This window comes from Salmo salar, chromosome 07 (assembly GCF_965601325.2).
Source record: "Salmo salar chromosome 07, fSalSal1, whole genome shotgun sequence".
Classification (NCBI taxonomy): Eukaryota; Metazoa; Chordata; class Actinopteri; order Salmoniformes; family Salmonidae; genus Salmo; species Salmo salar.
The window spans coordinates 1,622,501-1,635,000 of record NC_138297.1 but is presented as its reverse complement, the minus strand read 5'-3'; the positions used below and the strand labels follow the sequence as shown (position 1 = coordinate 1,635,000).

Genomic DNA, 12,500 nt, shown 5'->3' with positions numbered 1-12,500 from the left:
ATGGGTTGCACGGGCCTATTGCAACTTTCTGCCCTGTTTCTATATTGTACATCCAACCGGTCTGGAGAGAGTGGGAGGACATGAGACGGAGAGCTCTGAGGGGTCACCCATCACAGTTCAACAACCGGTCTGGAGAGGGTGGGACTGGCTAGGAAGTTCCCCACGCTCCAGGTCCATCATTCCCTCTTTACTCATTGTACTGGCTAGGAGGTTCCCCACTCTCCAGGTCCATTGTTACCTCTGCTTTGACTGTGAGTAGAGATCTATTGGTGTAGCCCCTATGTCTGAATGCTTTAAAGAGTATTTGTGAACCTTCATATTTGTACAAATTATGTTTTAACCTGTTTTGGTGCATGAACCACTAGCAGGACACCTACGACAACATCCGGTGAAATTACAGAGCACGAAATTCAAAATACAAAAAATCGTAATATTAAACATTCATGAACATATAAGGTGTCATACATCATTTAAAAGCTTAACTTCTTGTTAATCCAACCGCGTTGTCAGATTTCAAAAAGGCCTGTGACCTAAAAAAATTAAAAATCCGGAATAATTTTTCTCGGGTTTTCGCCTGCCATATCAGTTCTGTTATACTCACTGACATTATTTTAACAGTTGTAGAAACTTCAGAGTGTTTTCTATCCAATGCTACCAAGTATATGCATATCCTAGCTTCTGGGCCTGAGTAACAGGCAGTTTACTTTGGGCACGTCAGTCATCCGAAATTCCGAACAATAACCAGTATGCTAATGTCGGTAAAATCTTATAAATTGAGACTTAAGACACCTATAAGTGTGTTTATGATGATAACTATGCCTGTCGGTTTGAAATATACTCTAGTTCCCAAGAGGTCTCTATCATGATGGCCTTGTATCATAAAAACTTCGGTATCAAGAAATTCAATCTAATGAGGTTGTAAATTGTACTCAGGGTTGCCTAGGTTACTTTCTAAATGTAATCCGTTACAGTTACTAGTTACCTGTCCAACATTGTAATCAATAACGGAACTTTTGGATTACCCCAAACTCAGTAATCTGATTATATTCCGTTACTTTTAGATTACTTTCCTCTTAACGTGTCACAACTTTATGGATGAGCCCCCACTTATCACAACTTATGGATGAGCCCCCACTTATCACAACTTATGGATGAGCCCCCACTTGTCACAACTTTATGGATGAGCCCCCACTTATCACAACTTATGGATGAGCCCCCACTTATCACAACTTATGGATGAGCCCCCACTTATCACAACTTTATGGATGAGCCCCCACTTATCACAACTTTATGGATGAGCCCCCACTTATCAGAACTTATGGATGAGCCCCCACTTATCAGAACTTATGGATGAGCCCCCACTTATCAGAACTTATGGATGAGCCCCCACTTATCAGAACTTATGGATGAGCCCCCACTTATCACAACTTTATGGATGAGCCCCCACTTATCACAACTTATGGATGAGCCCCCACTTATCAGAACTTATGGATGAGCCCCCACTTATCAGAACTTTATGGATGAGCCCCCACTTATCAGAACTTATGGATGAGCCCCCACTTATCACAACTTTATGGATGAGCCCCCACTTATCAGAACTTATGGATGAGCCCCCACTTATCACAACTTTATGGATGAGCCCCCACTTATCACAACTTATGGATGAGCCCCCACTTATCAGAACTTATGGATGAGCCCCCACTTATCAGAACTTTATGGATGAGCCCCCACTTATCAGAACTTATGGATGAGCCCCCACTTATCAGAACTTATGGATGAGCCCCCACTTATCAGAACTTATGGATGAGCCCCCACTTATCACAACTTATGGATGAGCCCCCACTTGTCACAGGCCGGCTCATAGCCGAGTGAGAGGGAGAGAGAGAGTGAGAGGGAGAGAGAGAGTGAGTGAGAGAGTGAGAGAGAGAGAGAGAGAGAGAGAGAGACAGAGAGAGAGAGTGAGAGAGAGAGAGAGAGAGAGAGAGTGAGGGAGAGAGAGAGAGAGAGTGAGAGAGTGAGAGGGAGAGAGAGGGAGAGAGTGTGAGAGAGAGACAGAGAGAGAGTGAGGGAGAGAGAGAGAGAGACAGAGAGAGAGAGAGTGAGGGAGAGAGAGAGAGTGAGAGAGAGAGAGAGTGAGAGACAGAGAGAGAGTGAGTGAGTGAGTGAGTGAGAGAGAGAGAGTGAGAGACAGAGAGAGAGTGAGTGAGTGAGTGAGTGAGTGAGTGAGTGAGTGAGTGAGTGAGAGAGTGAGTGAGTGAGTGAGTGAGTGAGAGAGAAGCCCAGCGAGGAGCAGACAGAGAGGTTAGTGGAGCAGTTTGTTAAATACCCTGAGCCCAGGTGGCTCCAATCACACCAGCTGCAATCACTAACGACCCTCCTCTGCCTGCAGGAGGAACCACTGCAGAGGAGGAGCCGTGACAGCCTTGTTCAGGAACAGAACAACACCTTTTTACCTTGTCAGCATGGGCATTTGATTCAGCAACCTTTTGGCTACTTGCTCAACGCTCTAACCACTAGGCTACCTGCCGCCCCATTCCATGAGCGCAGAATTTATTTTTCAACTCGAATTAATGAGCCCAATCAGTCGTCCATGTCAACACAATCATAAACAACAGAGTAGGACTGGCTAATAAGTCCTTAGTTTTGGGGTTATTCTCAGGTGAAACAATTTGGCTGATCTATACTTCCATATTTCCAAGTCCTATTCTTGAAGATCAAGGGGTTTATTGGAATGACTGTAATTCCGATAGACTTTGGTTTGTAATGTAAATATATAATTGAATAGTATTATTATACGTAGTAGAAAGCAATGGGGTTTGAAGAAGCGCACTTAACTAACCCATAAAGTAAAATGTAACATCCATATATGGTCAGCTGTGTAAAACCTGCAATAGATGTCGTTCAATTGTTAACATACATTTTTGTCTTCTTCTAATGCCTCTTAAAATGAATAAATCCTCTTTGGGCTAGTCGTCTGGCTAGCGGGACAACTTCCGATGAAACTGAAGGGCGCGCAATTCAAATAAATAATCTTAAAAATGATGGATATTAAACATTTAGGTACATACAAGTGTCTTATATCAGTTTAAAGCTTCAATTCTTGTTAATCTAACTGCACTGTCCGATTTACTGTAGGCTTTATGGCGAAAGCATGCCAAGCGATTGTTTGAGGACGGCACCCCACATCAACATATTTTTCCACCGGCACAGGCTTCATAACATTTGTCATCCAAAGGGTCCCAGCTATAACATGTAGTGTCATTTTTTTAGATAAAATCTTTCTTTATATCCCAAAAAGTCAATTTAGTTGGCACCATCGATTTGAGTAATCCACTCATTCAACATGCAGAGAAAGGATTCCGAAAATCTACACCTAAACTTTGTTACAACAAGTCAAAATATGTTTATATTTATTCCTCAGGTACCCTAAAATGTAATTAAACTATAATATTTCATACGGAAAGAAGTATGTTCAATAGGAAAGCAATATTAGCAGGTGCGCGTCATCTTCATCCAACGCGCTAACATGGATTTTCAAACTGGTGTCTTCATACTAAAACTGGTATTTCTTATTCGTTATACAAGTTACAAGCCTGAAACCTTGAAAAAAGACTGTTGACACCTAGTAGAAGCCATAAGAATTGCAATCTGGGAGCTGGAATTGCAATCTGGGAGCTGGAATTGCATATGCCCCTAAGCTTTCCATTGGAAGAGCATGGGCTCTCAACAAACAAAACAATTCCTGTTGGTTTTTCTTTGGATTTTCTCCTACCACATCTATTGTGTTATAGTCTCCTACATTATTTTAACTTTTCTACAAACTTCAAAGTGTTTTCTATCCAATGGTACCAATTATATGCATATCCTGGCTTCTGGGCCTGATTAACAGACAGTTTACTTTGGGCACGTCCGTCAGGTGGAAATTCAGAAAAAAGGACCCTATCCCTAACACGATTTATAATGTATACATTATTAAACAGCTATCAAGATATCATCAACAAAATGGTAAACAATAGGCCAAAGCAAATGCAGCATATGGAATTGATTTTTCACATGTAGATAGCACTTTTCAGCAGTGCTCAAAGCCATTTTTTAAATGTAACCTTTATTTAACAGAAAAGTGTCAAAGTTGCTTTTCACAAACATCCTTTTAAAAGTAATCCTTGAAGTAATGATGTAGTTTTTCTAAAGTATCTGTAGTCTGATTACAATATTTTTGCTGGTAACGTAACGGATAAAAGTTCCAGGTTTTTTGTAATCCCTTATATGTAATCTGTTACTCCCCAACCCTGGGTGTAGTGTAATCCCTCACATGTAATCTGTTACTCCCCAACCCTGGGTGTACTGTAATCCCTCACATGTAATCTGTTACTCCCCAACCCTGGGTGTACTGTAATCCCTTATATGTAATCTGTTACTCCCTAACCCTGGGTGTACTGTAATCCCTCACATGTAATCTGTTACTCCCTAACCCTGGGTGTACTGTAATCCCTCACATGTAATCTGTTACTCCCCAACCCTGGGTGTAGTGTAATCCCTTATATGTAATCTGTTACTCCCCAACCCTGGGTGTACTGTAATCCCTTATATGTAATCTGTTACTCCCTAACCCTGGGTGTACTGTAGTGTAATCCCTTATATGTAATGTGTTACTCCCCAACCCTGGGTGTAGTGTAATCCCTTATATGTAATCTGTTACTCCCTAACCCTGGGTGTACTGTAGGTAATCCCTTATATGTTATCGTGTTACTGCCCAACCCTGGGTGTAGTGTAATCCCTGGGTGTAGTGTAATCCCTGGGTGTAGTGTAATCCCTGGGTGTACTGTAATCCCTGGGTGTAGTGTAATCCCTGGGTGTAGTGTAATCCCTGGGTGTACTGTAATCCCTGGGTGTAGTGTAATCGAGTGGTGAAATCCATTCAAAATATTATTAGTTTAAACTCCCCCACCACATGGCACCAAACCCCAAAGATACAAGTAACGCGTCAATATATGGATGGAGGTTTTTGCGCTTGGGGAAGACAGTCTGCTCCCAGTCGGCCATGTAAATGTTGGCGTACGCAGGAGCAAACTCCTTCCCCATTGCAGTACCTGAGATTAAAGTACGTAGTGTTTAGAATCAAATGCAAAGTCATTTCGCGTTAGTCCAAGTTTTAAGAGAGAAAGGATAGCCTCACATTTGGTCTATTTGGATCCCTGTATTTTTGGAAAATGTCCCTAATTGCCTTAAGTCCTAGCTGAGTGTCGGAATTAGTGTATAGCGAGTCTACATCAATCGGGAATAACATTGCTCCAGAAGGGAATTCCATTTCTCTAAGTTTATTAACAAATGCATAGGTATCCTTTACATAGTCTGGCTGCTTCTGAGATCAGGGGTTGAGAAAGGAGTCAATATACTGATTCACTCCCACGATCTGAAACGATGGGACGGGTTAGGGTTAAGGTTAGGGTTTGGGTTTGGTTAGGGTTAGGGTTAGGGTTAAGGTTAGGGTTAGGGTTAGGGTTAGGTTAGGGTTAGGGTTTGGGTTAGGGTTAAGGTTAGGGTTAGGGTTAGGTTAAGGTTAGGGTTAAGGTTAGGGTTAAGGTTAGGTTAAGGTTAGGGTTAAGGTTAGGGTTAGGGTTAGGGTAGGTTAAGGTTAGGGTTAGGTTAAGGGTTAGGGTTAGGTTAAGGTTAGGGTTAGGGTTAGGGTTAGGGTTAGGGTTAAGGGTTAGGGTTAAGGTTAGGGTTAAGGTTAAGGTTAGGGTTAAGGTTAGGGTTAGGGTTAAGGTTAGGGTTAAGGTTAAGGTTAGGGTTAGGGTTAGGTTTAAGGGTTAGGGTTAAGGGTTAGGGTTAGGGTTAGGGTTAAGGTTAGGGTTAGGGTTAGGGTTAAGGGTTAGGGTTAAGGGTTAAGGGTTAAGGTTAGGGTTAAGGTTAGGGTTAAGGTTAAGGTTAGGGTTAAGGGTTAAGGGTTAGGGTTAGGGTTAGGACTAAGGTCAGGTTAGATGGTGAATGGATTAGGGTTAGGGTTAAGGTTAAGACTAAGGTCAGATGGTGAATGGATTAGGGGTTAAAGGTCATCCTCACCATGATCTCCATGGCGCTCCATCGTGACGTGCCCCAGTACATGGCCATGCCATGGTTGATTACAAACGTCATCGCCCTCACCACCTCTACAACACACACACACACAGGGTTAGACCTCACAACCTCTACAACACACAGGGTTAGACCTCACAACCTCTACAGACAACACACAGGGTTAGACCTCACATCCTCTACAGACACACACAGGGTTAGACCTCACAACCTCTACAACACACAGGGTTAGACCTCACAACCTCTACAACACACAGGGTTAGACCTCACAACCTCTACAGACACACAGGGTTAGACCTCACATCCTCTACAGACACACAGGGTTAGACCTCACAACCTCTACAGACACACACAGGGTTAGACCTCACAACCTCTACAGACACACACAGGGTTAGACCTCACAACCTCTACAGACACACAGGGTTAGACCTCACAACCTCTACAGACACACAGGGTTAGACCTCACATCCTCTACAGACACACACAGGGTTACACCTCACAACCTCTACAGCACACAGGGTTAGACCTCACAACCTCTACAACACACAGGGTTAGACCTCACATCCTCTACAGACACACACAGGGTTACACCTCACAATCTCTACAGCACACAGGGTTAGACCTCACAACCTCTACAGCACACAGGGTTAGACCTCACATCCTCTACAGACACACACAGGGTTACACCTCACAACCTCTACAGCACACAGGGTTAGACCTCACAACCTCTACAGCACACGCAGGGTTAGACCTCACAACCTCTACAACACACACAGGGTTAGACCTCACAACCTCTACAACACACACAGGGTTAGACCTCACAACCTCTACAGACACACACAGGGTTACACCTCACAACCTCTACAACACACAGGGTTAGACCTCACATCCTCTACAGACACACACAGGGTTACACCTCACAACCTCTACAACACACAGGGTTAGACCTCACAACCTCAACAGCACACAGGGTTAGACCTCACAACCTCTACAGCACACAGGGTTAGACCTCACAACCTCAACAGCAGGGAAGGGGTTAAACCAGATTTGATTGGATAGAGCCACCCAAACTAATCTATACTGCCCTGTCAGTCTTGTCTCTAATGTATTATCAGGCTCGACTCTACTGTCCTGGCAGTCTTGTCTCTACTGTCCTGGCAGTCTTGTCTCTACTGTCCTGTCAGTCTCGACTCTACTGTCCTATCAGTCTCGTCTCTACTGTCCTATCAGTCTCGTCTCTACTGTCCTATCAGTCTCGTCTCTACTGTCCTATCAGTCTCGTCTCTACTGTCCTATCAGTCTCGTCTCTACTGTCCTAGCAGTCTTGTCTCTACTGTCCTATCAGTCTTGTCTCTACTGTCCTATCAGTCTTGTCTCTACTATCCTAATCAGTCTTGTCTCTACTGTCCTATCAGTCTTGTCTCTACTGTCCTGTCAGTCTTGTCTCTACTGTCCAATCTGTCCAGTTAAACCATAGTTGTGGTTATTACCCTCCATAGGTGAGTTGATGTCTGTGCGGTTAGCGAAGACGATGTCAACATACTCCAATTGCAGCCGAGACAGAGAATCCCTCAGACCTGGAACACAGTGATGACATCATAGCTATGACATCATCTAACATCACTATGAGACAGAGAATCCCTCAGACCTGGAACACAGTGATGACATCATCTAACATCACTATGAGACAGAGAATCCCTCAGACCTGGAACACAGTGATGACATCATCTAACATCACTATGAGACAGAGAATCCCTCAGACCTGGAACACAGTGATGACATCATTGCTATGACATCATACGTCATTATTAAATCATCGTTCTAACATCACTATGAGACAGAGATTCCCTCAGACCTGGAACACAGTGATGACATCATAGCTATGACATCATCACTACGACATCATCACTGACAAAACTGTGATATTTTCACTACATCATCGCTATGACATTATCGCTATGATATCACTATGACATCATCACTATGACATCATCACTACATCACTATAACATCACTAGATTATCGCTATGCCATTTTTCACACTACATCATCACTATGACATCATCACTATGATATTTATCACTTCTTTCTCCCTCAATCCCTCTGCTCTCCTTTCTCCCTCATTCCCTCTCCTCTCCCTCTGCTCTCCTTTGACCCTCATTCCCTCTGCTCTTCTTTGACCCTCATTCCCTCTGCTCTTCTATGACCCTCAATCCCTCTGCTCTTCTATGACCTTCAATCCCTCTCTTCTCCCTTTGCTCTCCTTTGACCCTCAATCCCTCTGCTCTTCTATGACCTTCAATCCCTCTCTTCTCCCTCTGCTCTTCTATGACCCTCAATCCCTCTCTTTCTGCTTGGTCTCTCTTTCCTCTATGTTCTGAGCTGTCAGCTGACGATGTCACTTAGCTAGTGGACATAGCTCTGTGAGGAGGAAGTGATGTCATACCTTCAATGATGTGTTTCCGAGACAACCCTCTCTCCGTCTCCGCCCTTCACAGGAAGTAAGAGGAAGTTATGGCTTAGTGTTCAGTTAGACCTTATTGTCCAGACCTTATTGTCCAGACCTTACCCAAACAATTTGAGCTTCTACTTTTAAAAATCCACCTTTCCAGAAACAAGTCTCTCACCGTTGTCGCTTGCTATAGACCGCCCTCTGCCCCCAGCTGTGCTCTGGACACCATATGTGAACTGATTGCCCCCCATCTATCTTCTGAGCTCGTGCTACTAGGTGACCTAAACTGGGACATGCTTAACACCCCAGCCATCCTACAATCTAAGCTTGATGCCCTCAATCTCACACAAATTATCAATGAACCTACCAGGTACAACCCAAAATCCGTAAAAACGGGCACCCTCATAGATTTCATCCTAACCAACTTGCCCTCCAAATGCACCTCTGCTGTTTTCAACCAAGATCTCAGCGATCACTGCCTCATTGCCTGCATCCGTAATGGGTCAGCGGTCAAACGACCTCCACTCATCACTGTCAAACGCTCCCTAAAACACTTCAGCGACCAAGCCTTTCTAATCGACCTGGCCCGGATATCCTGGAAGGATATTGACCTCATCCCGTCAGTAGAGGATGCTGGTTATTCTTTAAAAGTGCCTTCCTCACCATCTTAAATAAGCATGCCCCTTTCGAAAACTGTAGAACCAGGAACAGATATAGTCCTTGGTTCACTCCAGACTTGACTGCCCTTGACAAGCACAAAAACATCCTGTGGCGTTCTGCATTAGCATCGAATAGCCCCCGTGATATGCAACTTTTCAGGGAAGTTAGGAACCAATATACACAGGCAGTTAGGAAAGCTAATGCTAGCTTTTTCAAGCAGAAATTTGCATCCTGTAGCACAAACTCAAAAGTTCTGGGACCCTGTAAAGTCCATGGAGAATAAGAGCACCTCCTCCCAGCTGCCCACTGCTCTGAGGCTAGGAAACACTGTCACCACCGGTAAATCCACTATAATTGATAATTTCAATAAGTATTTTTCTACAGCTGGCCATGCTTTCCACCTGGCTACCCCTAACCAATCAAAAGCCCTGCACTGCCCACAGCAACTCGTCCAAGCCTCCCCCATTTCTCCTTCACCCAAATCCAGATAGCTGTTCTGAAAGAGCTGCAAAATCTGGACCCCTACAAATCAGCCGGGCTAGACAAACTGGACCCTCTCTTTCTAAAATTATCCGCCAAAATTGTTGCAACCCCTATTACTAGCCTGTTCAACCTCTTTCGTATCGTCTGAGATTCCCATAGATTGGAAAGCTGCCGTGGTCACCTCTATAAAGTCCCACTGTAGCTCAGTTGGTAGAGCATGGCGCTTGCAACGCCAGTGTTGTGGGTTCGATTCCCACGGGGGGGCCAGTATTTAAAAATAATAATAATAATAATATTTTTTTTATAAAATGTATGCACTCTACTGTAAGTCGCTCTGGATAAGAGCGTCTGCTAAATGACGTAAATGTAAATGTACAAAGGGGAGACACTCTAGACCCGAACTGTTACAGACCTATATCTATCCTGCCCTGCCTTTCTAAGTTCTTCGAAAGCCAAGTTAATTAACAAACAGATTACTGACCATTTCGAATCCCACCGTACCTTCTCTGCTATGCAATCTGGTTTCAGAGCTGGTTATGGGTGCACCTCAGCCACGCTCAAGGTCCTAAATGATATCATAACCGCCATCGATAAGAGACATTACTGTGCAGCCATATTTATCGACCTGGACAAGGCTTTCGACTCTGTTATCACCACATTCTTATTGGCAGACTCGACAGCCTTGGTTTCTCAAATGACTGCCTCGCCTGGTTCACCAACTAGTTCTCAGACAGAGTTCAGTGTGTCAAATCGGAGGGCCTGTTGTCCGGACCTCTGGCAGTCTCTATGGGGGTGCCACAGGGTTCAATTCTCGGGCCAACTCTCTTCCCTGTATATATCAATGATGTCGCTCTTGCTGCTGGTGATTCCTTGATCCACCTCTATGGAGACGACACCATTCTGTATACATCTGGCCCTTCTTTGGACACTATGTTAACTAACCTCCAGACGAGCTTCAATGCCATACAACTCTCCTTCCGTGGCCTCCAACTGCTCTTAAATGCAACTAAAACTAAATGCATGCTCTTCAACCGATCACTGCCCGCACCTGCCCTCACTCTGACTTAGAATATGTGGACAACTACAAATATCTAGGTGTCTGGTTAGACTGTAAACTCTCCTTCCAGACTCATATTATGCATCTCCAATCCAAAATTAAATCTAGAATCGGCTTCCTATTTCGCAACAAAGCATCCTTCACTGATGCTGACAAACATACCCTCGTAAAACTGACCATCCTACCGATCCTCGACTTTGGCGATGTCATTTACAAAATAGCCTCCAACACTCTACTCAACAAATTGGATGCAGTCTATCACAGTGCCATCTGTTTTGTCACCAAAGCCCTATATTCTACCCACCACTGCGACCTGTATGCTCTCGTTGGCTGGCCCTCGCTTCATACTCGTCGCCAAACCCACTTGCTCCAAGTCATCTACAAGTCTCTGCTAGGTAAAGCCCCGCCTTATCTCAGTTCACTGGTCACCATAGCAGCACCCACTCGTAGCACGCGCTCCAGCAGGTATATCTCACTGGTCACCCCCAAAGCCAATTCCTCCTTTGGCCGCCTTTCCTTCCAGTTCTCTGCTGCCAATGACTGGAACGAACTGCAAAAATCACTGAAGCTGGAGACTCATATCTCCCTCACTAACTTTAAGCACCAGCTGTCAGAGCAGCGCACAGATCACTGCACCTGTACACAGCCCATCTGTAAACAGCCCATCCAACTACCTCATCCCCATATTGTATTTATTTATTTATTTATTTATTTATCTTGCTCCTTTGCACCCCAGTATGTCTACTTGCACATTCATCTTCTGCACATCTACCAATCCAATGTTTAATTGTTATATTGTAATTACTTCTCCACCATGGCCTATTTATTGCCTTATCTTACCTCATTTGCACTCACTGTATATAGACTTTTTTTCTACTGTATTATTGACTGTATGTTTTGTTTATCCCATGTGTTACTGTGTGTTTGTCGAACTGCTATGCTTTATTTTGGCCAGGTCGCAGTTGCAAATGAGAACTTGTTCTCAACTAGCCTACCTGGTTAAATAAAGGACTTGTTCTCAACTAGCCTACCTGGTTAAATAAAGGACTTGTTCTCAACTAGCCTAACCTGGTTAAATAAAGGACTTGTTCTCAACTAGCCTAACCTGGTTAAATAAAGGACTTGTTCTCAACTAGTCTAACCTGGTTAAATAAAGGACTTGTTCTCAACTAGCCTAACCTGGTTAAATAAAGGACTTGTTCTCAACTAGCCTAACCTGGTTAAATAAAGGACTTGTTCTCAACTAGCCTACCTGGTTAAATAAAGGACTTGTTCTCAACTAGCCTACCTGGTTAAATAAAGGACTTGTTCTCAACTAGCCTAACCTGGTTAAATAAAGGACTTGTTCTCAACTAGCCTAACCTGGTTAAATAAAGGACTTGTTCTCAACTAGCCTAACCTGGTTAAATAAAGGACTTGTTCTCAACTAGCCTAACCTGGTTAAATAAAGGACTTGTTCTCAACTAGCCTAACCTGGTTAAATAAAGGACTCGTTCTCAACTAGCCTAACCTGGTTAAATAAAGGACTCGTTCTCAACTAGCCTAACCTGGTTAAATAAAGGACTCGTTCTCAACTAGCCTAACCTGGTTAAATAAAGGACTCGTTCTCAACTAGCCTAACCTGGTTAAATAAAGGACTCGTTCTCAACTAGCCTAACCTGGTTAAATAAAGGACTCGTTCTCAACTAGCCTAACCTGGTTAAATAAAGGACTCGTTCTCAACTAGCCTAACCTGGTTAAATAAATGACTTGTTCTCAACTAGCCTAACCTGG

At 43.7% G+C, this 12,500-nt stretch overlaps 1 protein-coding gene across 1 annotated transcript in view; it reads right to left on the bottom strand.

The window, feature by feature from the left end:
• LOC123728636 (voltage-gated potassium channel subunit beta-3-like) overlaps window positions 1-12,500 on the bottom strand; it is a 48,845-nt gene that overhangs the window by 33,863 nt on the left and 2,482 nt on the right. Inside the window, exons 4-6 of the mRNA XM_082977247.1 lie at window positions 8,522-8,565; window positions 7,566-7,652; window positions 6,064-6,149 (exon numbers count right to left, since the gene is read on the bottom strand). Coding sequence (XP_082833373.1) covers window positions 6,064-6,149; window positions 7,566-7,652; window positions 8,522-8,565 — 217 coding nt within the window. The remainder of the gene's footprint in view (window positions 1-6,063; window positions 6,150-7,565; window positions 7,653-8,521; window positions 8,566-12,500) is intronic.